Genomic DNA, 26,849 nt, shown 5'->3' with positions numbered 1-26,849 from the left:
GGAGCAGCATCCCAAATCCACTTTAATGCCACAGGTGTTTCACAGTCCAGGCCTCTAAGAGAGAGGGAAGAATTCCAGTGCTTGGAAGGATCCCACCTCCAGCATTCAGCAGGTGCAGCAAAGATGGACTCAAACCTTCCTTCCCTCTGGAAAAAGCCACTCAGAGCCCCATTCCAGGGATATTCCTCCTTTGCACCAGCTGAACAGAGCCAGGGGGAAGCCAAGTGACTCTGCTATCACAGCAGGGAGAGGCTGTGCCCAATGCCCCCCTCTGCCTTGCTGCACTTGGTTGCAGACACTGAAGCAGAACAATGTGGAGTCTGAGCCTCAGAGAAATGAGGGACACACAGAGCCACAATCCCCTCAGCCAGGGGCCCTGCTGCTGCCACACTGCAGGGACATGGAACTGGACTCAACTTGTCATACATCTGTAAATTATAAAGCTGAATTTACAAAGCGTGGCTCTGGCTTAAATTGTCACATGCTTGCTTCAGGAATAACACGTACACATCTACAGATGTACCTCCCAAAACTGGCCTTGCACTTCAATGCCGTATTCTAGCACCAAACCTTGATGTCAGTTTAGAAGTTTTGGGTTACGTCCTGAAGCCCCCTTAAGCTGTTCATTCACCTGCCCTTTATGGTCCATACACAGGGAAGGTAATTCAGATGCATTGTCAGTAAACCCTTCCCATGGACCAAGATTTCACAGTGATGCTCGTTCTCTGCCTGTGTGTTCTGTGCCCATGGAATTCCACATTTAATAATTAGCCACATTCCCAGCTTTCCAAGCATCCTGCCAATACATCAGAGGTCAAATAAATTTCAGATTCCTGCTGGAGGGCTCACTTCATTCACTTACCTGTTGGAGCTGTGAGAGGATTTCAGGTATTTTGCAGAGATAATATTCAAAGACAGAATGGCATCCACAGCAGCTTCATCTACCTCTGCTTTATTTCTTATACGCCCTAAAAAGGGAAGGGGGAGGAGGAGGAATCAATTAAAATTCAAACTGCAACACAAAAGGAATTTGTTTTCCCAAATACAATTTCAGACTACATGAATAACAAGCAGCTGTAAATGGAAGTTGCAAAACTTAAGCTTTCCCTCTGGATCTTTTTCAAAATTCTCCTCCTACAGGCAGTGCTCATAAAAATGACAGAATCTGATACAAAGAGAAATTACCAGTAATAGTTTGTCTTCATTACAGAACAAGACACAAAACCATTTACTCACCAACCACCAGCTCTCGCACATCTTTCCAGTGCAGCTCACTGCCCTTCTCATGTATAATGGTGACTGTGATTCTCCGCTGGATTCCCTGTGGAGTTCAGAAACAAAACACTGCAGAAGTGTTCACACACACACATCATCTATTTTGCACTTGTACTGCAAAAGTGAAGTAAATAATATCATTTAAATAAAATTAATACCTTTAAGTTATTTAAATAATGTCATTTAAGTGATTTAAATAATATAATTAGATACCATCTGTAACTGAGCAAGCAATTCTTTGTTTCAGGGCCCTAAAATTCACTTCAAGAGGATGTTATATTCTCGTATGTAAAAGAAAGTAAATGCTTCCTCTTCCTCACTCCACAAAGACAGAGTAGGAAAAATATAACTTTAAACCTATAAACCATATTTAACTGGGATTATCTTTATAATCTAGCTAGAGACAAAATATTACTAAGGATTATAAAAGGAATTTAAGATGCACTGAGATACAGTCACTTCATAGATTATGCGTCATAACCACAAGCAGTGAGAGAGAGCAAATGGAATTTGAGTCCACATGATCCTTCTGTGTCCTTAGAGATGGTGGAGAACACTGAAGGCACAAATCTGGTCCCAGAGGTTCCTGCTTTTTAAAAAGCTTTCCTCTTTCATGAGTGGGATGCTCACTGATAAGCAACCGGAACAGCACAATATCCTGGGGGCCTCACAATCCCCAAAGCCAACAGAGCAAGCACAGACTGGGAGATCCTGCCTGTCACTCCACAGCTGTGTGGGAAAGGAGGTGCAAACCCCAGGCAGCAGCATCCCCTCCCTCCCTGCAGAGATGCCACTTGCTGTTCCACAGCTTCCATCGGTACCTGGTGCAGCAGAAAGGTCCCCTGGCAGGGCAGGCCCCCGGTGTGATCCACAATGGCAGGGATGTACCTGTGTGAGACAGGCAACCAAAGATGTACCTGCACAGCAGCTTCTGCTGCCAGCAGCTTCCTCTCCTTGCAGCAGCTGAAGACACAAGAGTGTGTCTTTCTACCCACTCTCCAAAGAGGCTCCTTCAGGCATTAGAGATCAGTGAATCGTGGAAGTATCACCCACTGTACTTCCAGTATTAATGGAAAATTGTGGAACTCACTTCTCAATATAACCCCTGAAGACCTGTCAGGGGAAAACCTTTGTAGCAGAGATGAACACTGAACAGAAGCTGCTGTGTGACTGGAGTAAAGTCTCCAGTGCCCCAAAGAATCCAAACTCATTGGCTTCTTTGGCCTACACAGGGAAGTTTTCCTGGGGCCTGTGCCTGGAACTTCACCATGGAAAGACCCCTCCAAGTGTGAAAGAAGGTCATTCTATCACTTCAGTCCCTTTAATGGGGACAACTACTGCCAGCAGATTGGACACGCATCACTACAAACCAGCCAGGCCCCTACCATGGTGACTGCTAAACATCAGCCTGGTCTGAACAGAACAAAGGGGAAAACCCCAGAAATCTCATAAACCACCACTCCTGAAACACAATATTAATCACAATATTAATATAGGACTTACTCCCCTGTTGGCTCCAGTTCACTGATCTCAAACCACACCAGGAGGTCATATTTGCTCACACTCTGGCCCAAGCTGGGCTTGCTCATAGTATTCAGCTTTGTAGCTGGCACTTAAAGAAAGAAAAAAAAGAAAGAAGAAAAAAAGAGTGGTTTACAAAGAGTGAACAAGTAAAGCTTATTCAGGACTCACAGAAACGCGCCATTTCAGAGGTCCTACGTATTCTGTGTACGTAGGCAGACCACAGCTTTTACCATGAAAATTATGTGCTTACAGCAATCATTGTTTCTCTAAGTGTTTTTTAAATCTAGGTTACTAGAATAGAAAAAATTTTTGAAGTTAAATAATGGAACAAGAGTGCATCCAAAGAGCCTGGAAAAATACACAGTTCCTCTAGATCCACAGAGAAGAAGTTTCCTCAAATATGCATCAGTTGCTTTATGGCTTGACAGTTGGTGATTTAGAATTGCTGAGGTCTGTTCATCTGCAGCATTACTCACCCACAGAGTACATTTCACCTTCCCCACACAAGAGGAAAAGAATAGAACTTAAAACTTCAGTCTTCATTTCTTCATGTTACAAACTGCCAGACCCCTGCATCACTTTGATAAGATATTGTATATGTAAAAAGGCAGAACAAGACTTATTCCAGAGCCTTAATCCTGCCTAAGTATTTTTCTGGGCTCCTTATCTCTTGGTATTAGTGAGTATAACCAGCCAGATCCCCTCTAATTCCTTTCATTCAAATGTAGGGATAAACCACGTTAAAAAAAAATAATGAGACAGCTTAAATTCTAGAAATAACCTAATACTCCCTCACACATCATACCTTTTAGTTACCATTACACGCTTCCTTGTATCTGTTCACTCATTACAATTTTAAAAATGGGAACATTTTAAAAGCTTCATTCCTTACACTCTGGCTGGGATTTTTGTAACTCTGATCTTCCATTTTTTCTCCTTTCACATACTAACCTCACTGCTTTTATTAAGCCAAATAATTATTCTCCCTTCTACCTCTCAAGACGCAATCCCCCCTTGCTCAGGTATTCTTTAGGTTCTCCCACCTTTACATCTCTGTATCCTTTGGCTTCTACCATGACTTAATTTCCTGTGCACTGGAAGGACATTATAGCTCCCAGATAAAACAGGTCCTTACAGGAGTGCCTAGGCGCCCTCTTTTGAGATCCGTTTCTTTTCGGGGTAAAATAGCAGCTGCCTCAGAGGGACAGATTTTACAGGAATTCACAGCACAGTTATTCACAGCACAGCTCCACCCTGGGAGGCAGCGAGCTTGAGGCTCATCATTTACCTTCCCGTACATTACTCAGGGTAGCAACTTTCTTACACCCAATCATCTCATGCAGCTGCACATGAACTCACTCCAGTCAGAGGAACATCAAACACACAAGTCACTCAAGGTTACTGCCAAGCAGAGCAATTCAAAAGCATCAGAAGAGAAAAACAACGGAAAGACACATCTAACTAAACATGAAAGCTTGATTCTAGATGTTCTCACAGACTTGCTCTGGTACAATTATTAACCAGCATGACTTTTTTTTGAGTTAAATAAAACCAAATACAAATGGAAGTGAGGAACAGCACTGTTAGTGGCAGGAAAGGAAGATGAGTGAAAAGAAAACCTATTCAGAACACAATATAGCTCTATACCTGCCTGTGCTTCCATATGCATTTCTCATCCCAATATCACAAAACTCTATGCAGAAAACAAGAAAAATCAGAGGTCCTGGAAGTTTCAGGGAACTGATGCAATGACACATAAAAATCTGTGACTCCCAGCACACTGGAGTCTACAGACTGTCTCTATGGTCCTCTCTAAAATTTAAGCTCTAAATTTAAGCTCCTTCCATGAGCACAAACATGGCAGCTTCTACTCCTAATACTACTACATGATGAAGGAAAAAGGAATTTGGAAGCACATTTTGGAACTACTTCTACATCTATCACAGACCAAGTTTGGCTACTAACCATCTCGTTTAGGAGCCCGCTCACTCTGACAACTGGGAACAGGCAGAAAGAGAAAAGGTGGCAGCTGATCAGCTCCATCCTGGAAAGCAGCCACGGCAGAGGAGGCCAGCACGTTGGCATGCTCGGACAGCGTGTTCAGCACATGCACGTTTACATAGCCAGACATAAGGTACCTAATCAACTCAATTTTCCTTTCATGGTCTGCAGAGGGAATGCAACACACACAGAGAAAGGATGGTAGAAATATGCAGGTGAGAGAAAGAGGAAGAAGGAAGAAATTAAAGGTGAAATGGAAAAAAAAATCACAAAAGAGTTCAGCATGCATTATTCCAATTAAGCAAAGAAAACTAAGAATCATTTCAACAAGACTCATTCACTAAATGAGAACATGAGAGAGCAAAAACATGAAGCAATTAATGAATAAGCAAATTTCCAGTCAGTAAGTGCTCAGCAAGCACGGGAAGAGCCATAGCCAGATCTCAGGGAATACGGTCAATACCTCAGGACTGGAATTCTACCCCCTAATGAACTAAGCAGCACTTCCTGCAGAGGAGGTTGAGAAGAAATGAAAATAAAACATAAAGAGGGCAGAGAGCCAGCAAAGACATCCAGTGCCTCCTGTAGCAGTCACTCCATTTACATCTCTCAGTGTCCTGGATACCTCAGGAATACACTACAACCTCCATTTACAGCAGCAGACCTGTGATGTACAGAATTAGAGAGCTGTTCTCACCTGGCTTTGACAGTGGCATAGGGGGAGGAAAGAATCTTCGAGAAGGCTGTGGAGGGCTACAGAGAAATGAAGAGTTTTCAGTACAAAGGCAGTTAAACATAAGAAATATACACAAATGCACACACATGCATCTTTGTATACACACACCTATTATTGTCTCTAAAAATATCCTCACAATTCTAGGAAGACAGGTAAATATCCCGTCAGAAAAACAAGGGGGCTCAGCACACTTTTCAGACTAACTTATGCTCTTTTTCTATCCTAGTTTAACCAATCCTAGGAGCACTGTTGGAATTTTCCCAGAGCTCACAGATCACTGCTGAAGTTCCCAGTATTCCCAGTGCAGTGCTCCAACGCCCAGGGGGTTTTTCGGGTGGACTGGAAGAACAGTCAGCTTTCCATGTTTGACAGGGCAGAACAATTCCATCAGTCACTACACCGAGTAAACAGGCCTCTGCCAGAACTTCCACCTCCATCAGGAATTCTGCTTGTGAGGCTGTGGCGCACAGTTTCAGGAGTACAAAAACTGCATGACCGGAGCATGATCCCCAAGTGCCTTTATGCCAGGCTAGTGACCAATACCTGCTGAGATCCTGTCCTTGCAGGTGGAGAGGATGCTGCTGGTAATGTCCAAAGACTTCAAAGACAATAGGCTTTGTTTTGATGTACTCCACAAACGATTCTGTCACTTCCACAGCAATCTATTTCAAGAGTAAGGAAAGAAAATGAGACATTCAAAAAAGGAAACCTATTTAGGAGTCTGTATTTTTCATATCACTTAGTGTCACTCACAGTAAAAGCAACTGCATTCTCTTCTGGTTTAGGCATTAATTCTACTCTCCAAGAAAGAAGAAAATTAAAGCCTCAGTATCAGGCACTTCAAGTAGAAGAAGAGGAGGCTGTATGTAACCAAAGCATTACACAGTTCACAAAAATAGATATATCCAGCTCATCTGAGATCATGAGCACTGCTATTCACATGCATATATTATTTCCTGAACTCTAGACTGTTTTCATCCTGGAAAGGAAACACAGAATTCAATGGCAGGAAGTAGAGGTGAAAGAAGAGTTAAATTTGCCACAAAGAAGCATTCTGTGTTTTGTTTTGTGATGGGGATTACATCATTCACCTGATCCCACCTAGTACTGTCTATTCCTAATAATTCTGCTTGCCTTGAAGGACACACACAACTCTCAGTGCTGACAGAGGAAGTTACTGCTCATGGAAAGCTTTACTTACATTCTGAACGTGGTAAAACCCAAGGGGAGTCCCTCGGCCATTGTTTTTGAGAGGTTCTGTTGAGAAAGCTTCATCATGTCGATGTAAAAAGCTTTAAAAAAATAAACCAAAAATCAGCCACCACAAAATGGTTTAATGAAGATTGCTGTGCTCCGAATCCAACCCTGAAAGGAAATCCTAAAACTCTAAAAGAAATGTATTCTGCTGGAACTTCACAAGCAGTTGAGTGATGGCCTAAAGCTGGGCATACCAAAGTCTTGTGGGACCACAATTGTGGTACTTCTATTATGTCTTTATTACTCCTTTTTATTCTCTTCCTTAATAACCCAAGCCTAAGACCACTTTCACTTGAGAAGTACTGATTTCCTCCAGGGTCATGCAGCTTTCATTCAAATGGGTGTATGCACAATCTAGTATTGAATTTTTCACATTAAAAGCTTAAAACCTTAAGATATCTATAAACTAGTAACTTATGAGTCCACTTTGATTCCTAATTCCTTTCTGCAAAACTTTAATCCTTAACATCTGCTTAAGAAAAACTGAGGACCAAGAACTCCAGTACGTGACAAGGTGTTTTTCTCTGCTGTACAACACCTCCCCCCATCTGAAAAGTTCTCAGAGTTCCACTGCCCACCGTTCTCTGCTCTCTCTATCATTATCTCATTATATCTCTATACCATTAATGCAAGTAAAGACAAATTCTTACTTGAACTGGCAGAAAATATCTGCATACTCAGGCAGGATGCCACTGGCCTGAAGCACTGTCACACGGAAGGTAAACACACTGCCCAGCTTCAGGTGATCACCAATTTCCTCCGTGAATCCTTCCATAGTCATCTTTCCATCCAAAGTGGCTGACTTCAAGTCTTAGGGAGGAAAAAAACATCCCAAATGAAATAATTTTTTCTTTTTTTTTTTTTTCTCCTTTCTTTTCTTGAAATAGTGCTTCAGGAGACAGTTTAGTCCCATCACATTTTTTTATCCTTTTAAACCCAAATAATTTGCTGATAACCAAAAGCTCCAAATATCTTGGAAGTTTTTCAGCACTGTTCTTCAAATGAATCTCTCATGTTCAACTCCCTGGTAACACCTCTCCCTAACCATGACACTCTTGAAGGACACTCAGAACTCCTTTCTATGACTGACTGAAAGTGTCATAAATTTCCCAGAAGTTCTCCAAATACCACGTATTTCTTGCTTACCCAGCTCATTCATTCTGTTGATCTCCTCTGGAGGAGTGGTAACCTCTGAATTCTGTCCTTGCCCTTCCACAATCCTTAACTCCTCCAGTGACAGTCCAGACCGAGTCATTGCAACGGAAGAAAAATCACTCTGAAAATTAAATGTAACAGTGGCTTGTAACAGACTTCTGCACTTTCTGAGTTTGCCACCCCTTCTTTCCCTACAATACATGTTCTTTATTTAGAAGCACAAGCTACTACACTCAAAGATACCAAAATCAATTTTAAGAATTCTTACCTTATCAAAATACTCATTGTCAAATGAAATTTTAGCTGTTCCAGACTGTCGAATACCAGATCCATAATCTGGGGCTTCTTCATCAGCTAAAAAAACACAGGGAAAAAAGAAGATAGACAAATAAATGATGGGGAGGGGAAGGGAGACCCCACAGAGCTACCCAAATGGAAATTTTCATTAACAGAAACCAAAACAGAAAGCAGAAGAGTCATGGAGTAAGTGCTGGAAAAGATCATGCCAGAAACCTATCCATCAGGAACTTGGGTGTGGGAAAACAAGACAAGCTCTCAAGTTTCATTCTGAAAATACTTAACTTCAGATAATTTTGAGTGCAAACCAACTTTAATACTAATTTTCATTATTTAGTTACTTCTGATTATTATACTGAGGTAAACTAACATCTAAAATTCTGTAGCCATGAACTCAGCTCCACCAGGACATGCTGGAAGTCTGAAAGCTGGATCTGTCCATTCAATCTGCTCATTTCACCTCCTCCTCTTCACAGAGAGCAACAACAACAGGGCCTGGTTAAATGCCAGGGGGTTTTCACAGTGAATGCATAGTCACAGCAGAAATCCTAAGATTCAGAATGTGCTCCAACACTCTGCTTGGGGATCAAATAATGCCATGGCCCTTTTTTAAGAGATGCCCCCAGTGCAGTTTCTGTTAGCCATAGTGTATTCAGTTCATTTGGATGGATAAATATTTATCTGGAAATATTCAGTCAATGCTAAGGATACCAAACCAAACTAGACTTTTGTACACATTAAACCAGATTTTCATTCACTTGTTTTAATCCCTGCCAGGGTGATTCTTATACATCTTCAGAGTCTGAGTTTCATTATATGTTCCCATAGAGAGTGAAGCTTCCAGGGTTACCCTACCTAAAGAAGCAAGAACTGCTGGCATTTGGCCACTGCTGGAAAGGGCAAATTATGGGAAGGATCTGTGCTCCCACCAGCATGGCTAAGGCATGGCCCTGCCAAGCAGCCCACCTCACACTGAGCATTCTGAAACATCAGGGGCTGAGCAGTGACCTGCAGTAAACTCTGGCACACACACAATGGCAGCTCAGCACTGGGTGAGGCCATTACCACCCCGGATATCTACTCCTCTCTTCTGAAAAGAATTCCTGGTGATTAAATACTGTGTTAAAGCAGCTCCTAGTCTCCAGTTCTTAGTGAGGCAATGAAGGGGGAAACTGCTGCAGACTTCTGTTTACACCATGCTGAAAACCATCAGTTCAGGAACTTCTTCACGTGCTCTACCCAGGCCTCAGAGGAGCACATTTCTGAACATTATTTAAAGGGATAGTTTGAGCACAGCTAAAACTTGGTACATTTAATGCAGGTCACCAAAACTATCAAACCAGGTACCCTTCTGCGCTGTTTATACTGGGTGTCAGAAGGAAAAAGCTTTGCTTTAGTTTTAGTTTTCAGAGTTAATGACAGTAGCTAAATCTTCCAGTGTCCTAAAAAGCAGTGTTGTATTAGTTGCCAGGTATAAACTTCAGTGGACAACATCATCGTAATTTTAAAGTCTTTTGTTCAGTAGCATTATTTCAAGACTTATCCATGCTCAGCCCATATGGTGAAACAACAACTGAAATAATTTCAATACCAACAGAGAGCAAGTGTTCTTTGCAACATGAAGGTCACTCAGGTTTGAGTAGCAGGAGAAGGCTTTGGTTTGCTAGCCTGGTCCTCGAAGGCAGCGCCTCTCACCTGCTATGGCCTGCACCGCCACGCGCAGGAAGCCCCGCACTTCCCCCTTCTCGCTGACCACGGCCACCCTGTGGATCAGGGGCACTGGGTACAGCAGGTTGCTCAGGTACACGAAGGCTCTGGTGACAGGAGGAGAGAAACACAGCCAGCATTAGAAGGGCGTGCCAAACCGCACTGCAGCTTTGCTCGGCTCTGGAACAGGCAAATCTCAGACACTGCGTCTCCTACACCTGCCGGAGGCCCTGGGTCCATCCTGCCCACACAGAGCTCTGGCCAAGCCCAGTGCGGCCACCAAAGGCTCTCAGTCAGAGCTCAGAGGGACCCAGGGCTCACAGGAATGAGTTAGAGACTCGGGGAGAGAGGATGGCTGTATGGAAGGTAACCAGAGATGCACTGAAGTTGTGAATGGAGCTGTTAGCAAGCTGACAGAATCCATCAGGGAACTACTGATGATAAAGAATGAGGTAGGTGGAAATGATAAATTAAAAAGGAATTGATCTACTGTGCTCACACAGCCTCAATTTTTTACTGAACATATTAACCCACTCTTTTAAAAACAGACTGACTGAATGTTTTGTGTCTTCTATATTCCTTTGATAACACTGCGTGCAGAATAACCAGAAACCCACAATAAACCATCTTAGGTTTCTTGGAAGATTCCCTGCTTGCACAGATAGTGGAAGACTGAAAGTCTTCACAGGTAAATCTCCTTAGGAGCATTTGATTTATTTCTTTGAAAAAAACAAAACATAACAAATAAGACATGACAGCACTACTCTAGAACAACCACTTAGAAATTACAGTTTCCAAAAGGAAAAGCAGCATTTAGGCCCCACAGGGGACGATCCTGCCCTGCACTAACTTAAAAGTTATATACAAGCAGGGTCTGTTTTGGAGCAGTAAGTAACCAATTTAATTGTATAGATTTTAATTAAAAGTCAGACTAAAGTCAGTAAGTTATTTCATGTTTCTGCAATGAATTGCAGTAGTTTTTAAAGCATCGCACTTCAGTGGGATTAGCTTGAGCAAGACATTAAATGTTGATAAACTCAACAAGTCAGCTAAAGAACAGCCCTCAATAAGGGGAAAATATGGAAGGTTTGTATATTAAATGAGCTGTTTCAGAGTCCAGAAGAGTACTGAGATGCACAGAACTTTAACCAATACTTTTACCAGTTAGTAAATTTAAAGGGACTAATAAAGCAATTTTAATGAATTTATGCACATTATATTAAACAACAGTAATTTGTTTTACTAACTTCTTCCCTACAGTTCTTTTTATTAGTTTTCAGCACTATGAAAAATTAATTCCTGTAATTTATAACTGTTATTGTTTAACATTCCTATGAAAAGTCCTGCAGGACAAAAGAGAAGTGTTGCTCCTTGGGTTCACATGCCCCTTCCAAGGATGAATGAACTCTTTTGAAATGACAAGGAAGTCAAACAGATGTCAGTCATGAACCAAAGACACAAAAATAACGCTACTAAAAAAATAGTGATGACAAAATGCAACAGAGAAGAGGATGATTAATATGGCTATAAAGTAGCAAACCAAAAAATGAAGAAAACCAAACAACAACAACAACAAAAAAAACCCAACTGCAACATAACACTTCACTAAGATTAGGATTTAATTTCTTTTCAGTCTGCTTCAAAGTGAGGTAAGCACTCATAAAGCAGGGGAAGGGAAAAGAGACTAAATTTCAAGTAAAAAAATGAAAAGTTAATTTTTTTTTTTCCCTCTAGCATTTTCATTTTTAGCTTTGGAATTTCAGGTGATGCACATCTGAGGAACTAGCATCCAACCACACAAGAAAACAGTCCCTGAAGCTGGAATGGTTCACTTGGACTGGATCAGGGATGGAGTTCCAAAAGGTATGTGCTTCTGTGCTCAACACGAAGAACACACCCAGCTTAAAAAGCACATTTCAAGCCAGGGAGAACAGACATTGCCCAACAGAAGAGAAGCCAAGGAGTCTTGCACTGATGTGCACAGCAGGAGTCTCACTAACGAAAAAGAGTCAGGCATTGCAGAAGCCTTCTCCCTTCAAAGCCAAACTAATGGAAAGTGAAAGCATCACCCACGTGAAAAATAAAAAATACATCTTTATTTGCAGGGCAAAAGTTCTGAAGGTGCTGCTCAACATGTGACAGCCAAAGCATCCAGCTGGATTAACCCCTACCATGTGACCATCCCAAGATAAAAAATGCATTTCTCTTCTCCCCCAGTTTGCTTCCATCCAGTCACCTTGTTCACTGGAATAATTTTAACTTAGAGAAAAAAAAGCACATAATGCAAAAAAGTTTAAAGCTTCCTGTTTGCTGATGAAAATGCTGCATCTCTACAGAAGAGTGGAGAGCAACTGCACATGTGCTGCACCAAGACAGAGCTGGGTTACGCAGCACTACAGCTGCTTCATCATGAGACAGTGCCAAGTTAGGAGTGGATGAAATCTTAAGGTTATCCCCCTCCTCTTCCCACATCTGTGAGGACTTCCACTCCCCAAAGAGCCCCCTAAGTGTCCCCCTGCACTTAGCCCAGCAGACTGAAAGAGAGGAGCTGGATTAGCAGAAAGATTGGTGAGGTAAAATGGCATACTCACAACAAAACTAGAAATTAAATTTAACAAACACAATTTTTCAAAAACCAAAACAAAACCAACAGAACTCAAAATGATGGCAGATATTTTTAAAATAAACACATTAGGATTTAAATAAAATATCCCATAGTCCTCTCCCACCTCCCTTAAAAACAAAGCAAATGCTTGATATGTCACACCATTAAATAGAGTCAATCTTGAAGAAACCCAGCATGCCAGGAAAAATGGCTAAAGGGACCAGCTCTTTTTGTTTTCTTTAAGAGTTACAAATAAAAGACAGTCATAGCACAGAGAGAGAAAAGAAAATAACTGTGATGGCCAGGGAGTTAGATAACTACATGCTCCATTTCTCCTCCTCCTCTCCTTCATGACCTGCACTTGTTATTGCTGACAACCCCCCAAAAATACTAAAAATTTTTTATTTGTCCTTCACATTCTATAATGTATCAACCAGTACACACTTGGAAGTGACAAGAAATTCTCGTTTTGTTACACACTGAACACTGCCTTGTGCCCAAGGCAATACCTATGCAGATGGACACCCCTGGTGCTTTTAAGTCACTGTTCAAAAGCAGAATTCTCACACTGGAGGACACAGAGGACTCACAATAGTTCCTACTCAGTGGTGCTGCCGACAGAATGGGCACAACAGAACAACAGGAATAGAAACAATAAAAACCATCAGCTGAGGAAGTCACGCTCTAGCCTCATAATAGGAACTAAGTTTCATCCCTCAGCACATTCACAGCTCTGTACATGCAGCTCACACCATGCAGGCCGGTGCCCAGAGCGCTGCAGCTTCACGTGTCTGCCCACAGACACAGCTCAGAACTCTCCACAAAGCAGGGAATCTAATCTGTGTGCCTGCCAGGAAGCACAAGTGTTTTCATTACACGCTGTATCTGCTCAGCTCGTGCTGTGCTTCCTGAGCCCTCTGGGAGCGAGCATGAACAGCTCAGCTCTTTCCCAGGCTCCAGGGGCACACGGGGCACCCCGGGCTCAAAGGAGCTGACAGCCAGCCCAGAGCAGCACAGGCGGCTTTCCCAAACTGCCTCCCCACCTGAACCAGATAATCAGAGTTTGTAAAACATGGTACCAAGCATTGCACGTGAGGGCACAGATTCAGAGACCAGAGAGGACTAACACAATCTCTTGCAACTTTAGCATTTTTTGTTTAAAAAACAGGATCAAAGAAGTTCCAAGTTTCACTACTGACAATGCCTGAGGTTAGACAAACACACTACACTGAACTCAAAGCTTGGATAAAGACCAGCAAACTCAATCTCTCCTTTCCATAAATTATGCAAACAGATGTTCTGCATTTGAGGAAACTGCATAAAGAGCCCACCATCCTGACCCTGAAGTCTTCCCTGCTTACACTCACAGAGAAGGATAAAGCCAAGCTCTGGTCCCTGTTTCTTTGTTCCTCCCTTCTGCTGGCCACGGAGCCTTTTTTTATGCCACACCTGTACACCTGTGGCAAGTACCTTAATGAGGATGTTGGCTAACAGGGTAAGCAAGGAAGCACAAAAGCATCATCGGGGAGAGGGAAGCAGCAGAGAGAGGAGCCAAGCCACTAAATGAAAATGTTTCTATTTCTTGTAATGAGAAACATGTGCTAGTGAGACTATTACTGAAGAATCAGTGTGAAGAACTACATTTCTTTAATGTAACTTGCTGTCTTTAAGGGTCAACATCACAGACTGAGGTCTGGTAATACCCTAATTCTTTCTGTTCTGGAAAGCTCAATAATATTCTAAAATATGCCAAGCAAACCTGTTTCAGAATTCAAACACAGTGCCCGGGGAAAGTGCTGATAAACAGAGACAGTGAATTTCAATGTTGATGACCTTTCACTGTGTAATACTGGCTACAGAGAGTCAAGCATAATCTGAAAGGGCAAAACATCTCAGAGAACACTCTTTTCCTCATCCAGAAAGGACCATTCTTCTTTCTCCACATGCCATCTTTTCATATGCAACAGATGTTAAATCTGTTTTCAACAACAACAGACTTCTGAGTTTGGACTGAAAGACTTCCCACCATAGTCCGATTCTCTTCCATGGAAGACAATAACACGCTACAATTCTGTCTTAGTGAACCTGCAACGGCTAAACAGGGAATTCTATAAAGGTTTAAATTCTTTCCATTCATTCCAAGCTGCAACAGTTATCTAGATTTACTCACACTGTCGCATCTAAGGGTTATTTTCTCAATTACTACTTAGGTCTTCATGGCTCCAGACACACAAATTTAAAACTTAATGTTGAACTACACTACTCATTCTCGGGCAATTCCAATTTATGGACATGGATATTTTGGCTAGACTGACCATCTGTGCAGCACAAGGAAAACCCATTGCAGTCTGCAGCAAGAGCTGGTCCCTTTTGGCCATTCTCAGAGTAACCTCACCAACCTTCCCACTAAAATGAACCAAGGGGATCGGTCGTAAAACGGGTCGCGCCCATCATTGAAGAGGTCTGATCCCTCCTCAGTCCCAACGTCGGAGCCAGTGTCATCCACAAAGGCCTCATCATCAAAGTCCTCCATCTCATCCTGCTGCTCATCTGCCAGTTCAGTGATGTCGGAGTCAGCCGTGGAGAAAGTGGGGGAAGGCGTGCGATCGGCCAGGCGCTCGTTGACGCAGCCATGGAATATGGGGGAGCTGCACATCAGCGAACGGACACCGATTAACAGGGTCAGCACACAGAACCTCACCAACAGCTCTTTGCTGCCATCAGCACAGAGACCCCTCAACAACGAGCAACGGCTTCAAACCACCTGGACTGCAATGAAACGGGAGGGAGGGGGCTGCCAACAAAGTCAGGGAGAAGAGTGTCCTTGAACGGAGCAGGAAGCAAATGAAAAAGGAATAAAAACATGGCTGAGCATACAGAACTTGAGAGGACATCCGTGTAACAGAGCTACATTTCTTATTTCCAACACAGCAGTTCTGCAAACAAAAATATTGTAAAGGTGCGGCCGACAGCAGGAAACATTAAAGAATCCCATCAGACACTTACCTACGGTATGACCAAACTATTTCAACCACACATATGAGAGACTCTGGACCACTTTTCCAGTGTTCTTTGTATTCTCACAGCTCTGCTCCAGTGACTTTAGATGGAACTTAGCTGGTTATATTATTTTAAAATAAATTTGTAACTTACTAAATGCTCACTCAAAGCACATTCTACTACTAGACACATGAACTGGCAACATTCTAAAAAGCATTTTCTACTCTTAACTGTACTTAAAGTCTATTCCAAATCCCTGAAAGACACGACCCAGCTGGCCCAGAGGCCACACGGTTTTCAGCAGTGCACGTGGAGCCAGAGCTGGCAGTGCAGCAGCCATGAGGCGCTGTCCGTACCGTACCTGCCCACGAGCTTGAACCAGTGGAAGCGGTCGTAGAAGGGGTCGCTGCCCGTCATGGAGCCCTCGGCCTCCTCCTGGCTGCCGGAGGCCACTTCCCCCGCCCGGTCGTACATCTCCCGCATCAGCTCCAGCCTCTGCCTGCAGAGACAGCAGCAGGGAAGAGCTCAGAGAGGGGGGTAGAGGAGGCAGAGAACACAGGGAGGCGTTCACCTCACTGGAATCCCCTGCACCAAGTTACACCTAAGAACAGAGGAGGCCGTGCCCTAAGTTTGGTGCTTCACTAATTCCCCAAAATGTTAGAGTCTAGTTGTCAGCTAAGCCCTCTAAGCACAAGGCAAGGTCACTGCAAAAGCTTACATAAATCTTGGATTTCAATTCACTTCTAAATATTCCTCTTTCACATCTAATTCTGGCATATTTTTTGCTTCAATTTTTTGATCAGACCCTGTTACTGAATAATTTTGGCAGTTCTTTGCATTCCACTCCAGAAATGTTGGCATTTTGATTCAAAAGTGAACCAATTCCATTATAGACTCTAATTATCCATTTATTTTATTGAAGGAAACAAGTGTTTCACACTGCAAAGATCCTTTGTCTAGAAGTTATTAGTAGGAAAAAAGTCCTTCAGTCAATATTTTAGAGAATGGGGAAAAGAAATGTCATTTATATGTGACAAAAATAATTCCGATTGCAGTCAGAATTTGTGACAGAATTTGTGCAGCTTCCATAGAAATAAAATCTTCTTTATTTAAGACTTTTATCATAATGTCATTATGTCACATACTGCCAGGTTATATAAAGTAGGTGGCAAGGAAATTTTTATAGTGGAAGTGACTAAAAAAATTAATGCACAGAGATGAGCTGCGATGAGTCTTATTACATTCAAAAGATTACATCTAACCTCAAATTACAAAAATTAGATGTGAAGATAAGGTTAGAAGCTGGAGAAAAGTGCACTTGTCCAAACAATCGGAAAAGCTGGTATTTAGAACATCCCACACTGTCTAGAAAGTTTGGGAGGACACAGAGAAAAAACAGAAGCCGATAAGGAACAGCAAGGGAAGAAATTCTTGAGTGAAGTTCCTTGGGCATAGGGAATTTCGTTCTCTAATACTACTGACATACTTGAGTTTCTCTAAGGACCAGTAATGCGTGGCTCCATTCTTCAGGTCCTGCACCTCCACAGCCACCACGGTGCGGGGGAACGGCCGGCGGTCCCGGCCCTTCTCCGGCTCGGCAGGCAAGAGCTCCGGAGGCAGGGGGGAGTACAGGGTGTCTGTGAGCAGGACAAACTGGAACTGCACCTGCATGCAAGAGACACAGCACTTTGGTCCTCAGCAGACAGATGGGACCTTCACTCAGACAGAAGCCAGAATCAAAGACTCACAATTTTCGGAACCCTTTTACAGCCCAAATTAATAAGCAAGAGATACAATTTTGAAGACTACAAGAAACTCAGAGCATTTACAGCAGGATTATACAATCAAAACTGATGGGTCAGAAAATTTAAAATCTGGTTCTGCATGTCCGTACCTTTTTCTTTAACTCTACACTGATTGCATTGGCTTCCTTCAGATATACTGCATTCCCCCAGAGCTGGTCCCTCAGTGAAGTGAACTGGTGGAATTTCCACTTCCTGAAAGCCCACTGGGCGAGTTCATATTCATGGCGGGTCCAGGGCACTGGGAAGAGCAAAGAAACAGAAGAATGAAACGATGTAGCTTCCTCTCAAAACCATCACATGCAGTATCCAATACTCCTGCTGGCTGTGCCATCAAGCTCTCAACACATTTTCTGGAAGAGCAGAAATCAAAGCTCTATGTTTTCATTATTCATCATGGAAAAACTGGACTCACTCTTCCCCAGTAGGGAATTAGCAGTAGGGATTAATGATCATGTAAATGAGATCTGGAACAGAGGAAACAAATTTTTTTCTGCTCGTATTATTTTAAGTTATTTGGCAACTATTAAAGCCAAATGCTGAAAGAGTGGAACGAGAGCAAGTATAATGAGAATAATAAATTATCTACTGTCCAGAAATGGAGTTATACAGACATGTCACAGCATTCTAAGAATTCCTAGCAAGGAGGAAAGAGGAAGTTCAAGATCAAAACAAAGAAACAACAGCAACGGTGTTATGACATCTGAGCTCTATTAGTGCCAGGAAGAGATTCCTTCAAGAGCACCAAATCAAAGCTCGGGGTAAAACTAATCTAGTTTGTGCACCATTTGTATTTGAAGACGTATGTCTACAGCTCATGTGGAATGTATTCTATAAATGGGTATTTGAAATCTTGATGCAGAGAGGATTACAGATCAAGAACTTGCAGTATTTTGCAGCTTTCCAAAGCAAGTTTTCTATCTATTACAAGAGATGATACAGCAGCTGTTCGTTTAGACTTGGTTATATCCAAATTATTTTTAACTTCAAACTCACCTTCTTCCTCCTCCTCCTCCTCCTCCTCTGTTGTTTCAGCTGCCAAGGACCGTGTCTCTACCTGCTTCTGGAGGGCCTGCAGTTTACTCTCATAGTCCTGTGGGGAGAGAGGAGACGCTGTGTAGGAGGACAGAACAAGAGCAGGGAGGAAGCTGAGAGACACAAACAGCTCAGAGCGACAGACACAGATCACGTCCACACAGACACTTCAGAGAGCTCACAGGTCACACAGCAGCACTGCTTTAGTGCAATCTCCCCTGGAAAGAGAACACAGAGGCCAACACAGGATAGAAGAGCTGGTCTCTAAAATCACCACATTTACATGTACAAAGTGTCTAGAAGAAGGAAAGCTTTAGGATGTTCTTTTGTGGGGTTTTTGCTAAAGACAGGAAGAAGGGGATTTTATTTGGAGGCTGGCTGCTGCTTTCAGAGAGGTAGGAAAGAGGCAGAAACAGAGAAAAATGCAAAAATAAATTTGAAAGGGGAGGATTATTCACCTTCATTTCCTCAAACAGAAGGATTAACAACACCACTAATTTGCCTTTTTTTATATTTAAAAAAATGAATTTCAAATATTAGCGGGGGAAGCACTTTGTTTTCATTTCGATTTTCCCCATAGCATGCAAGTACCACTCTCTCACATGTGTATTTAAGACATCAGAAGATAAAATACCACCACGGCCCTGGCAGAGAAGTCTGTGCAGTGGCTTCCCCACGAGGAACACTTCAGCAATAGCTTCTGGTACAACAGCATTTTCTTCCCGTTCAGACCTTATCGTGCCTTGAAATAAATGCTACTTAAACCTAACGAGCCTTTTATTATTTGCTGGCAAAACAAATACAAATTAGAACAGACTCTGTCACAGTGCTCTTGGTCTCAAAGCCTATCCCACCAGGGTATTTTATTTTTTTAAGATAAACCTTTGGCATATTATTACACAAATTAAACTGGTTTCTCAAGATTTTTATACAAGAGTTACAACAACAATTCACTAAGGGTGTTGCTGAGTTCTTAAGGAGAATTCTTGAAGGCACTCATCTTGTATTCCAACCTTCTCTCTTCCACAGTTCCAAATGCTAAAATTCTTCTCCAATGCCCAGTTTGTAATAATAGGTATTGAAGTCCAAGAGCTACAGAATAAAAGTTTTACATTTTTCTCCCATCCCACTTAAGCATCCCACCTAAAGAGCAGCATCACTTGTCCACAATATGCTGGTGTCAGCTTCAGCCAGAAAGGCTTTAGAAAATTAAAACGCAGGCATCAAATGAAGGCCATAAGAAGTTCAATTTTGTTCTCAGGGATATTGAATTCGTGGTATTCAAGATCCTGCACTTTCTAAGGGCACAGCTACCATTTGTTAATGCTATTTTCAGAAAGTATTACTTATGAACCTGAAAGAATGTTCTGGAGGTGTATCTCCTTTCCAAATAGAGTCTAATTTCCTCTTGAATATTTAATTCGACTAAAATGTTCCTTCTTCATTTGTTTCTGCTCCATTCACCCTAAGCTGGCTACTTACTTACAAAGGAAGTAACCTCAGCCCAGCAGCGAAAGTATTGCAAACAAAACAAATATATATCCTTTCGATATTCATCCTGAAATTCTCAGATTCACCAAAAATCTATTCTAGACTCCATGAGACTTCTTATGAAGTCTCAGACTTATCTACTCTTCTGAAATGCCCACCATAATCCTGATTTTTTTTTAACATAAAGGCACTTTTTTTGATCTATTCCCCCCATTCCATGCAGATAATGCTATTACATTTGAAAGCGAGATAAAACTGGTGAGATGCAAAGTGGCACAAATAAGCTTCTCTTACTTGCAAGGAAAGGCAAAATATTTTATTTTCCTGTAGTCTGAAGTCAATAATGTCATTTTGAGCAGCTAAATTGTAGAAATGGAGAGCTCTTCAAGTAGCATTTTAGTAGAATCTTTCCAGATTCTTTTGGCGAAACTGAAAAGCTGGAGAGGGAATGGGGGCTTGGGGGAAACAAAAAAGACCCGAACCCACCAACAAACCCACACCCCATACACTCAAACTTGACAAAGCTTTTTAAGACCAGACTGGTCCAGTTAAAGCAGAACACTGCACCACAACAACTGAGCTGTGATGTCTGCCAAGGTACTGCCATGTGTGATTCTCCCCTGGATTCGAGGTGCACAGAAAAGTCCATTTCTTTTGCCTTCAAAGAGCAAATAAAGGGGGAACAGCCAGCTTTGTGTTTTCTTCCAGAATTTAGATAAACAGCACACAGGAGGGTACAACGGGACAGCACTGAAGATGGGAATGGTTTATAGCTCCTTGTGCTACAAAAAGCTCTGCTTTTCTTTTACATTGAATTTAAATAAACTGTCTGAGATGAACACAAGCCTGTTTTGCTGCTTTCCACATAACAGCAGAAACACCAGGGTGGATGAACTTACAAGAATCAGACTGAGGAACAATTAAAGAAACCTTTATAACTCTGCTGGAACAAGTCCAACCCCAAGATAAAAAATAAAAGGAGGACAAACCTGCAGTCAAGTTTCATCTCCATTTCACTGATACAAGTCTGACACTTACAAGAGTATTTCATAGTTTATTGAAAGAGCACTTGTTACAATACAAACCAGTTCTGCTTTTCACAAGGCAGATACTTGCTCTTAGGACAACCCAAAACAACAGACAGATCTGAAAACCCCATTTAGTTTAAAGGCAGCTCATTGCCTTCTTTACAGTACAAATAGTTACACAGCATAGATTTCTCATGTGGCAGCTCCTGAAGAGATTTAATGGGAAGTATCCAAGAAAAATTTCAACAAAAAAACAAATTTCAACATGTAAAGGACACAGCGAGGAAGATACTGAAACTATGCTGAATGTACTGATAAAAATAGCATCCTCTAATTAATTTGACAGATCCCTAAATTCAGATTGCTTGAGGAAAGATGTTGGAGTCAATCTGAGTGAGGAGCATAAGCGATGTGCATTTAATCCCACCCCCAAGTCCAGTGTCCCAGCGAGTCCTAGAGAAGCCATCCCGAAGGCACAGGTGGATCCAAGCCAGCTGTCAAGGCACAGCAGCACTTGGCAAAGGAAACTGAACCTAGTAAAGAGCACTTCCACCATGGATGCCACATTTCCATTACCCTGAAAGCCTTTTCACAGACATCAATGGAAGCAGCTGTCTCACTGTTCATTAACCCCATTAACACAAGATTTGGAGTGAGAGTCGGGTGCATTTCTGAATAGTGCAAGGAGATCCACAGTTCTCACACTGCTTCCCTTATCAGATGAAGCACGGCACTGCAATTCATATCAAATTCTTAAATACCCTCCTAAAAACCAGGGAAAAAGCTGCTTCCTTGAAGCAGACTGGACTCCATTCTGACACTGACTGTCCTTTTTCTGCTTTGTCAAATCGTACAGCAGAACAGGCAGGGTTGTTCTTCTAGCGCTGCACTAAAACAGTGGGGTAAGACAAACTCATGGCAACCTACTGCTCACCAGCACCACCCGGGCATTTACAGAGAGTTCTTTTCTGAGTTTTAAGCTGAAATAAGTTGGCACAAACATTTTAGTGTTCAGCATTAAGGCATCAAGCAGCAGGAGCTTTAGTCTCGTGTCAGTACACGCAGTTCCATGGACCTCAGAAGAACTCCGTGCTCAGTCGCGTGGTGATTTCATAGAGGCAGCACAACCCCCAGAACACAGGACAGGAGATGGGATTGCTCTGGTCTCCTCCCACCACCCACCCCGTGCAGGCTAGCTCTGTCTGCCTCACCTATTCTTACAGAACTGAGAGGCTTTTCCCAAGCATGCATGTTCAACAGAGTCCAAGCCTTTTTGAGGATATATAAGAACTTATTATGCTTGATCTGCACAAAACTGAAGTGCAATGCACTACTAAAACAGGGTTCTAAAACAAAAGCAAAACATTACTTGCAGCCCAAAACTCATTTTGCAATTTGGACTCAAGCTCAAAGAAAGTATTGCTCATCTACAAGCCTTCTTTTCTTTAAGAATCAAGACATTTTTGGAAGCAATGCTTTATTTCCTTTGTTCAAGTAGGCAAAAGCATGAGACAAATGCAAGTTACAAAGCCCGATCTGGACACAGAATTAAACCTGCCATAAAGCAAAACTCCCAGTTTGTTCTTTTAGGAGTGGGAGGACTGACTTTGTATCTCCTTCAGCAGAGGCCACCATCCCATCAGTGATACATGTGCTGAGAATTAAGAGCTCACACTCGATTACTTGATAGGTAAATAGCAGTGTGTTGCAACAGCACCTACAACATGCCCAGCTGAGGCAGGGGAGAAGTAGGATAAGACAAAAAAATATGGAAAATAAGCTTAAGACACTTGCCACTCACCTACAGCTATGCTGAGCCACACAAAAGTAACAAGTACTAGTAGGGCTTATATTTTATAAAAAAATAAGCAACCTCAAGTAAACTCAGGATACTTGTGCAAAACAGCACAAATACACTGCAAAGTGGACCCACCTTACCAAATGTGGTAGAGCGTCCAATTTTGTTTTTAAAATTTTATTCACGTTAAATTTAAAAGCAAAATAAGTCCTCAAATATTTCTATTGGCTTACAGTTAAGGCCACGGGTTTTCCAAAGTAAGAGCAACTTTGTCTTGCGCTTTTGGAAACTCAGAAAATAACCCAGTGTTATTCAGGTTGGGACTCTCCAATTACAACAAAACTTCAAAGCCTATCCCTCAGTCACTAGTTTTTCAGTAATTTGCTTGGAACAATCTGAAGCAGGAATAGCAAGCCTTTGTGTTATGGTAAATCACCTGCAAGTGCAAACCCCTTCAGAGCAAAACAGACATGAAAGATTTCAACTCGCATTTTGAGTGAGGGGAGAAGGAAAAGTAACCTTATTTTCTCCTCAAAGCAACCTTCTCCTTTATTAAATGAGTCTTGAATTCTAGTTTAATCCAAGACCAGAGGCACTAACATGAGGTATCACTTTAAGATGAAACAGTTAAATTCTCCCATCTCACAGGAGAATTCAGCCAAAAGTAGTGATTTATAAATCATCCTAAGAATAACTATTTCAAGAACATCTCCCAGACTCATGCCTGAGAAAGCTGAAAACATAAAAGAATTAGCTTTTTGAGTGCACCAGAGTGTTGAAAAATCCTAGTTCCTTTCCACAGTCTCAGTACAATAATTAAAACCTATTATATTTAGAGATACAATGGGAATTAGAAAAAGCTTATTTCCAAATAATTGCTTCAGCATTATATATATATTCTGACATAAAATTCCATTCAGGCTGGTTTAACTATCACAGCAATTTCATACCAATATTTATGAACTTAAGCAGAAAGAGAAGAGACATCTACTCAGGGAGTGTGACCCAATATCTCTTCTTAATTTCTTTATAAAAAAGCGACACGCATCTTGTCAGCCAACAACTTTTGGTTTATAGATTATTATTACTATTAAAAATTGAGTTAAGAGTGGAAAATATTGTTCTGAAGAACCAGTTCCATTTATAAACAGACGGTCAGTTTCCTTATTGCTAAGAAAAAAGTCACAAGAAACATTCAATGCTAGAAACTAAACTCCTCTTTTGATTGTCTACAAAAAACACAGGAGGAAGGTAGCACTTGGTAAGTTCCAGACAATATTTTCAGCATTAGAAAAATACTTCAAGACACACACACAAGAAAAACTTGGTAAATGAGCTAGTGGGAAGTTCTCCCCTCCACCTCCCTCCCTCCAAGTCTTCTAGTCTATGAAAAAAGTTCTTACAATTTTTCAGACTACTCTTCCAAGGGATGCTGTTAAAACTGCAAGGCCAGTCACAGGCGAGCGCCCGGGCCGCAGGGCCGTGCCTGGCGCTGGCGCTGGGGCGCTGGGCCTCTGGGGCTCTGCCCGCCCGCCCGGGCCCGGCTCATACCGCGGTTTCTCTGCCCGCCTTCAGGTTGGGGGCCGAGAACTGCCGCCTCATGCGCGGCGGCGTCACGAAGGGGCCGTGCGGGCCGGGCCGGTCCGTCTGTTTGGGGCCGCCGCCCTCGGGCCCGTGGCCGCCGTAGGGCTGGCGGTGCTGGTGCAGGTGGCGTTTCTGCTGGAAGCCCTGCGGCTCCGCGCTGTGCAGCGCCTCGGAGGAGCCCGAGGCCTGGCGCCGCAGCCCCTTCTGCGAGCCGCTGGTGAGGGAGTTGCTCCTCCAGCGCAGCTGCGGCTGCTGCTGGCTGCCGGGCTGCGGCGGCGGGCCCAGCTGCTGCCGGTTCACCTGGATGTTATCCTGGCTCCTCTGCGGGCCGTAAAGATTCCACAGCTGCTGCGGATCTTTAGAAGCAGCTTTGCTTTCTTTCTCTTTGCCTTCATCTTTGTTCTTATCGTCTTCTTTCGGAATTCTAACCTCAATAACTTCATCCTCGATGATAATGATGTGGGTGCCTGGACTCCACGAGTTCCTGTGTTTGGGATTGCTTTTGAAAGGAAACCGGGGTTTGCGATTTTCAGGTGGAATAAACCGGTGAGGCATATTCTGTCGACGAAGCTGTTTTGCTATTTCCTGCTGCTGCAGATTTTTAAACCGAATCTGTTCTTGCCTCATCCAACGTAAACGCCCACGTCTGAAAGCTGGATCACCTGCCATTAACTGAGACACACGCTCCTCCTTAGCAAGATCATCATTCTCGCTTCTCTTTGCCTCATCTGTGGGCTTCTTATCCACATCCACTGCACTGGCAGAGTTCGGAGACTTCGCATTAGCTACAGTTGACTGAGCTTTGTCCGGAGACCCTATCAGGGGTAAAACCTTCTCCATTTTTAGCATTTTATTTCTGAGAACTTTGATCTCTTCATCCTTCATGTTGTTCTGCTTCTTCACTTCTTGCAGAATATCTTCCAATTTGTCTATGTGCACCTTTAGGTCATCCACATCAGTTATTCCTTTACCATTGGCCATTACATCTTCAATCTTTTCATCTCCAACTCCTACTGTGTCCCAGACATCCCGAGCGACAGCTCGCCATGATTCACGCTCATTTGGGTCTTTTTTCCCATACATGGCACAAAGCTCTTTCATTTTAACAATGGCCAGAGCCTCAATCTCCTGCCTACTGTGCCTGAAGTCATTGAGTGCTACCTCATAGCATATCTCCTTCACAGCCTGAATCTTTAGGTCTGAGATGGTGACCCATTTGGAGTCTTTGCTAAGGCGTCGCCGTTGGGGTATCTGGTACATTTTAATAGGTTCTCGTTTCTTCCCACTGCTGGGGAGGCCACACTTTTTTACAATGGTTTGGAGCTTGCTGGGGGGCAGCTTCTCTCTCAGGGAAGTGATCAGTCTCCAACTCTCCTCACACGATCTCTTGTCCGAATCATCCCCACTATCAGAGTCTGCATCCTTTGGAAAAACAAAAATCAAGAAGTGGCCCCAAAATAACCAAAATTAAAATTGTAAGAAAATGGAAAAGCTAAACAAGAAGTAGCAGGCAAAGAAAACTAAATCGAAAATCAAAATAGATCAAGTGATAAGGAGGTCCCTGAAGACTCAGTGTTAGGGCATTAAAATGCATCTTCAAGAGTCATGGACTGTCAAAATTGGAGCTCTTCACTAAATAAAGATTAACATTATATTTAAGTCTTGTCATCTCATAACAGCTGATAATCTGAACTCTTCCCTCCCAACCCTTCCAAAGTCTTTAAATAGACCTACTAAAACCAAGTTCCTGGTTTTAAATCCTAAAACCAAGTGTAAACTGCACTTCACACATGCTACAAAGACATGCAAATCCCCACCACACACATTTGCCTTGGTGACTGCTGTTGCTTCTTTCAGCAAATCCTCCCCAGGAAGGTGAGCACAACAGCCATAGAAGATGTCATGAGCAGCCAGAGTAAGTCGGGTTAACACTGGTTAGTAACGTTGCACGTGGTTGCAGGGATGCTCAAGTTTAGAATCCATTTCACTACAATAGCAGCCAGAGAAGTGTTAGACGATAAGAAAAAATGAAACAGAAGCAGCCGAAAGGTTCAATGTTAAAAGGACTGTAAGTGCCACTATGACAGACGAAGACAGTGGTTCATACTCCAAGACTTGCTACAAGCTAGAAGGATATCCAGAATCAGAGTTTCAGAGGTGGGTTGTGGTTTGTTTGTTTTGAGTTTTTTTTTTTCCATTTGGCACCTTGTTGCTTACTTTAAAGGAAAAAAAAACCATTATCGTCTGTCCGAAGAATGAGTTTCAGCAGAATGCAGAGTAATGATTTTCTGGTTTTAATTGTTTTAATACAAATTTTCTATTTGATATTCTTGATTTGTCTTCTTTTCAAAACCTAGAGCCTGGAGCTTCCACACACTTGCTAAGCATTATGCGCTTTGCTTCTTCATTACAAGTTTTCCACCTTTTGCTAAATGATTTTTAATGAGCAGTGCCTCAGGTTTCCGTATGATAGGAATGTCTGTTCAGATAAACTGCCACCACAAGTTAAACTGCCACCATCATTGCTTACTGCAACCAGGAATTAAAATAGACC

General features: G+C 42.4%; 1 protein-coding gene across 9 annotated transcripts in view; it reads right to left on the bottom strand.

Moving 5' to 3' along the window:
* The window catches only part of KIF1B (kinesin family member 1B), a 78,872-nt gene that overhangs the window by 14,053 nt on the left and 37,970 nt on the right, over positions 1 to 26,849 (bottom strand). For 6 of the 9 annotated variants that reach the window (XM_084220238.1, XM_084220240.1, XM_084220236.1 and 3 more), the window contains 16 exons: positions 18,356 to 18,452; positions 17,452 to 17,600; positions 17,044 to 17,222; positions 15,919 to 16,056; positions 14,957 to 15,205; positions 9,941 to 10,059; positions 8,217 to 8,302; positions 7,940 to 8,069; positions 7,444 to 7,603; positions 6,738 to 6,828; positions 6,080 to 6,198; positions 5,498 to 5,553; positions 2,779 to 2,887; positions 2,097 to 2,163; positions 1,237 to 1,321; positions 863 to 968 (listed from right to left, as the gene is read on the bottom strand). In XM_084220238.1, the coding sequence (XP_084076364.1) occupies positions 863 to 968; positions 1,237 to 1,321; positions 2,097 to 2,163; positions 2,779 to 2,887; positions 5,498 to 5,553; positions 6,080 to 6,198; positions 6,738 to 6,828; positions 7,444 to 7,603; positions 7,940 to 8,069; positions 8,217 to 8,302; positions 9,941 to 10,059; positions 14,957 to 15,205; positions 15,919 to 16,056; positions 17,044 to 17,222; positions 17,452 to 17,600; positions 18,356 to 18,452 (1,940 nt within the window). Of the gene's footprint in view, positions 1 to 862; positions 969 to 1,236; positions 1,322 to 2,096; positions 2,164 to 2,778; positions 2,888 to 5,497; positions 5,554 to 6,079; positions 6,199 to 6,737; positions 6,829 to 7,443; positions 7,604 to 7,939; positions 8,070 to 8,216; positions 8,303 to 9,940; positions 10,060 to 14,956; positions 15,206 to 15,918; positions 16,057 to 17,043; positions 17,223 to 17,451; positions 17,601 to 18,355; positions 18,453 to 20,909; positions 25,718 to 26,849 lie in introns of those variants that run through there. The other 3 variants (XM_084220242.1, XM_084220243.1, XM_084220244.1) reach the window with 2 other exon arrangements.

This window comes from Fringilla coelebs (genome assembly GCF_963513975.1).
Source record: "Fringilla coelebs genome assembly, chromosome: 22".
Taxonomy (NCBI): domain Eukaryota; kingdom Metazoa; phylum Chordata; class Aves; order Passeriformes; family Fringillidae; genus Fringilla; species Fringilla coelebs.
Note: the sequence above shows the minus strand (reverse complement) of the source record. Positions and strands in the feature narration are given on the sequence as shown.